Genomic DNA, 4,813 nt, shown 5'->3' on the forward strand with positions numbered 1-4,813 from the left:
AATATACGCACCTTTAAGATCCATAAAGTATTTTAGCATTTGATTATTGCTCTTGCCACTAAACAATATTTTACCAGTATATAGCTCATATATAGTACAACCAGCTGACCACATATCTATGCCGTAGTCATACGGTATGCCCAATATTATTTCGGGCGCACGATAGAAACGCGAAACCAGATAGGGTGTGATATCATTATCATTTATAGTTGATGCCGATCCAAAATCACAAAGTTTCAGAATTAAATTGTTTTCGTTCACTAATATATTATCCGGTTTAATATCGGCATGTAGTATTCCAGTTTTTTTAAGTAGTTTAAGTGCAAGGAACAATTGCTGAGTATAACTACGAACTGCCTTTATATGCAGTCCCACATTTTTACCATATTTTTTCAAGACCTCCCGTAGATTCATAGCAAGTGGTTCAAAAACCATACAGAGATGCTGCGTTATATAAAATTTATTATTAGAATAGTTACGAGTTCACGCGTTTTTGGTTTTATGTGTATTATTAAAAGCTTCTGTGAATCTGAAATTTCAAACCGTCAGCGATATTTATACAGATAATAACTATATAAAATAAAACAAACTAACTTAAAACTTTTTTTTATTCAGATTTACAAGAGCCTTTAATAACACAATAACACAAATTCACTAGTTTATTATAATGTTTATTGTAATAGGAAAATATTACCTGCTTATGAAAAAAATGCCTGTACAAGCGTAAGCAGTGGAAGCGATCTTCTGGATCTGCATCGTTTAGTTTTTTTAGTATCTCCAATTCTCGTAAACCCGTTTTATGCCTTATTTTTAAAAACGAAATCATGTAAGTTACATTTTGTTATTAATGATAAATTTATAATATTTAAAATAAATAGTAAAATAAATCTAAATAGATCATTGGAAATTTTGTATTCAGAGATGAATGTTATTCTTTAGTGTTTTCTCTTTTGCAATGATTGGTTGAAAAACAAAAGATTAAATGAATTTTGTTGATAAACAGAAAAATACACTAGTGGTATTCACGATCACAAGTAACGAGTTCAATACTTACTAAAATGGTAACAATATAAAGAGCAGCAGTTATAAAATTCATTCACTCCAAAAGTGTTTTGGTCTTGCCGCTTTGCATTCTTACTAATGTTACTCAGTCATCGAGCTTGTTTCTCGATCATCGCGCTCATTACTCGGTCATCGAATTCGTTATTCGGTCATCGAGTTTTTTACTATGTCATCGAGCTAGTTACTCGTTCATCAAGCTTGTTACTCGGTCATCGAGCTTGCTACTCGGCCATCGATCTTGTTACTCGGTCATAGAGCTCATTAGTCGATCATCGAGTTATTTACTCGGTCATCGAGCTCGTTACTCGGTCATCGAGCTTGTTACTATGTCACCGAGTAGTCGGTCACCGAGTTTTTTTATTAGGCTATCGATTTCCTTATTCGGTCATCGAGCGTGTTACTTGATCATTGAGCTTGTAACTCAGGCATCGAGCTCGTTAACGGTTATCGAACTCGTTATGCTTTTTCGTAAGTACCACTTATAATATATTTTTTACAGTTTTAACACAAAAATAACAAAATCTTGCTTTCCCAGTAATTTATAATGTTAAGTAAAAACAAATTTGTATATCTTTCAAGATCCCTTTTGATTAGTATTAATATATATAGAGATATACTTACATTATTTCATTATTGCGTATGATTTTAACAGCAACATTAGCATTTCCACGTGCCTGGTCACGTGCTCTTACAACATTACTAAATACACCTTGACCTGTGTAGCCAGAAACTGTGTAACGATTATCTAATGTTTCGCCAATACGCACGCGATAGTATCCTTCTGCATCGTCCCAATTATCAGTAAGTGCCGGGTTTTCAATTTGGTTTTTGTTATGAACAATTGTATTTGGTGACTTGAAAATAAAAACATTAAAATTGTAAGCATATTTCTTTTTTTATATATATGTCTATTCATTTGCGATAGTTACAAACACAAAACTCACATCGAACTTTGAATCTACATCTTGGTCTGCAAACATATCCCACTCTGGTCGTTTTTCTTTACCACTATTTTTAGTTTGTTGCTTTTTTCCCTCACCTGTTGCGGACTCATTGTTACCTTCAGTAGACTCTATTATCTTATCTGTTGTGTTCTCTAGATTTGTAGATTTATTTTCGCTTTTCGTTACTATAGGGAGCGGCTTAACATCCTTCTTTTCATTTGGTTCAGCTTTTGTTACGTCTTCAGTATCGCTATTAGATTTTAATTTCTATCAAAATAAATACATATGATTAGAAAATGTTATGTTAAATTTTGATTTATATACTTTTAAAAGCTCCTCTCGTTGTTTACGCCGCATCTCAATAATTTTTTCTTCATCGTCATCTTCGTCATTTATATCTATATCTAAATTCAGTTCGCCGTCGCTACTCGATTCATTCATTTTTTGGTTTTGACCTTCACTAAGAGAATCACGATATTTATCTGGACGAACACGAGGACGATCACGATCACTACGCCTTTCTTCTCTCTCTCGTTGTAAGCGATCACGTTCATTGCGTCGACGATCTGATTCTTCTTTACTACGACTATGTGAACGTTCACGATTCCAACGATCTCTATCACGACCTCTTTCTCTGTCTCTACCCCTATCTCTATCACGTTCCCGATCACGTCCTCTGACAGAACTATCATCATAACGTGACCTATTTTCTCTTGCTTTGCGTTCACGCTCCCTGCTGTTTCTTTCACGTTCCTTATCACGATTAATTTCCTGACGTAAATCTTCTTTATGTCTATTTTGATCAATAAGTTCACGACGCTGAAGACTTCGACTACTTTCTCGTTGATTTTTATATGTATCTAATTCCCGCCGTGGTGTTCGGCTTCGTGTACGTCTTCGCTGTTTATGGTATTCATTTTCATACTCTTTGCGAGCTGATGACCGTTTTGGTGAACTTATACGTTGGTCTTTCTTTGTATCATTACTGCTAACACGAGGTTTGCGTTGCCTTTCCGGTGTATTATGACCACTAGAATCATCCAATAATATTACAACTGGTTCAGTAGAATTTGATTTAGAAATTTTATTATTATTTTTACTAATATGTGAAGTTGAAGGGCTGGAAGTCTTTTCCTTGGCTCCTACTGCCACAGTTATGTCAAAATTTTGCTGTGCACTGTCTTGCTGTTTCTCAATTAAATTTGTATGTTTATCCTCACCCTCGGATTCTGACATGTAAGCACCTAAGCGCGCTTGTAGTAAGGCTTTCTGTTTCATCAGGTCTTCTAAGTTAAGATCGTCTTCAATTATTGCCACTTCGGGACTAACATCATCATTTGGACTTTATTCATTAAAAAGAAATTACGTAAAATTATGAAACTAAAATATTTATATATACGAGTAACACATTTTAATCTACTTACACTTCGCTATCACTACCCGAACTTCCAACTTCCATTACAGGCAAGACTTTGGTTTGTATGGTTCTAGTAATTTCTTCAACTAAACTACTGGGATCTGTTTGCATATTAGGTCTTGTTATACTAAATTTATTACCATTGGCGTGTTGTTCAACACGTAGAAAACTTGTCGTATCCTTGCTGGCTTTTTGCATTATTTCCGCAAATTTTTCATTTAAAGTGGCTGGTGTACGCTTAGTAGTGGAAACTTCAGATGCCATATCTGAAGATTCACTTTGTCTACGTCTTTTTTTATATTTCTTGTGACTCTTATGAAATTTTTCAGTTTTGTTAGATTTCTTCTGCTTTTTATGTTTTTTCGATTTTTTGTGTGATCCGGACAGACGTTTGGAACGTTTTTCGCTATCAGTGCACGCACTTAAGTCGTCGCTATTAACAGAAAAACAAACTATTAAACTTCTTTTTCATAACCTCAATTTCTTACTTACCTATTTTCATCACTTGACATCTCAAACTATATAATAATAAATTATTTCTGATTAGTCTTATTTGAACTAATATGAGCGCACGAAATTGAATTTCTTATTGTTTGAAATAGATTCTTTTTTTTAAATATGAATTAATAGAATGCAAAACTAGTATATAACCAATAGTGCCCAATAAATAAGGAACAAAAGCAAATGGTTTGACATTGACATTTAAATGTTTTTTGTTTTATGCTAGATGGCACTGCCAGCGTTTCGATTAATTATCGAAGTAATTGCATTGATGAATCGGTTAACTTTTCATAATTTATATAAATTGATCAAAAAATAATATGAGTCAGTAATTTTTGCATAAAAGAACTTTGTTTTTAAACTGAATTTTAGTTTTAAATGTTCGTGAATAGAAAATTAATCGAAGATATTAAAATTCTTTGAAATTTGCTGTTCAATACCCATCAGTGCCATAATTTCTTTTTAATTAAAGTTAAATTTCTTAAAGTATACAATAAATTAATTAACAACAACCATCATCATAAAAATCATTTTCTAGTGTGCTTTTGTTTACAATTTCAAATTTGTTTGGATTCGCGGCTTCATTTTTTCTCATAAGAATGTTTGAAGACATCCATCACTAAATGAATGCCTTTAAAAAATAAATACACCTTTATCTCATAGGGCTTGCAAAGATTTCGTGAGGATATTATACGGTAAACGCTATGCAAATATTAAAATAAAAGTGAATTTGGGTTTAATGCGACAGTATAAACATAGTGTAGACTTGTACTATGAATATTAAGTCTAGTACTGCATTAAAACGAGTTAATTCAATTTATATAAATGCCATAACATAAATCTGTTTTCAATGTTTTAATATACATATTTTGTCATCACACTCAGAATC

General features: G+C 32.8%; 1 protein-coding gene across 1 annotated transcript; it reads right to left on the minus strand.

Moving 5' to 3' along the window:
* Positions 1–7: 7 nt before the first annotated feature.
* LOC119665108 (serine/threonine-protein kinase PRP4 homolog) lies at positions 8–4,090 on the minus strand (the record flags this gene model as incomplete). Its single annotated transcript, XM_038074420.1, has 7 exons — positions 3,916–4,090; positions 3,431–3,856; positions 2,331–3,348; positions 2,007–2,273; positions 1,684–1,916; positions 695–803; positions 8–444 (listed from the first exon to the last, which is right to left on the minus strand). Coding segments are annotated over exons 1-7 (2,510 nt in total), but the record flags the coding sequence as incomplete, so codon positions are not given.
* Between the last annotated feature and the right edge of the window lie 723 nt (positions 4,091–4,813).

Source organism: Teleopsis dalmanni, unplaced genomic scaffold, assembly GCF_002237135.1.
Source record: "Teleopsis dalmanni isolate 2A unplaced genomic scaffold, ASM223713v2 unscaffolded_contig_3531, whole genome shotgun sequence".
Lineage (NCBI taxonomy): Eukaryota > Metazoa > Arthropoda > Insecta > Diptera > Diopsidae > Teleopsis > Teleopsis dalmanni.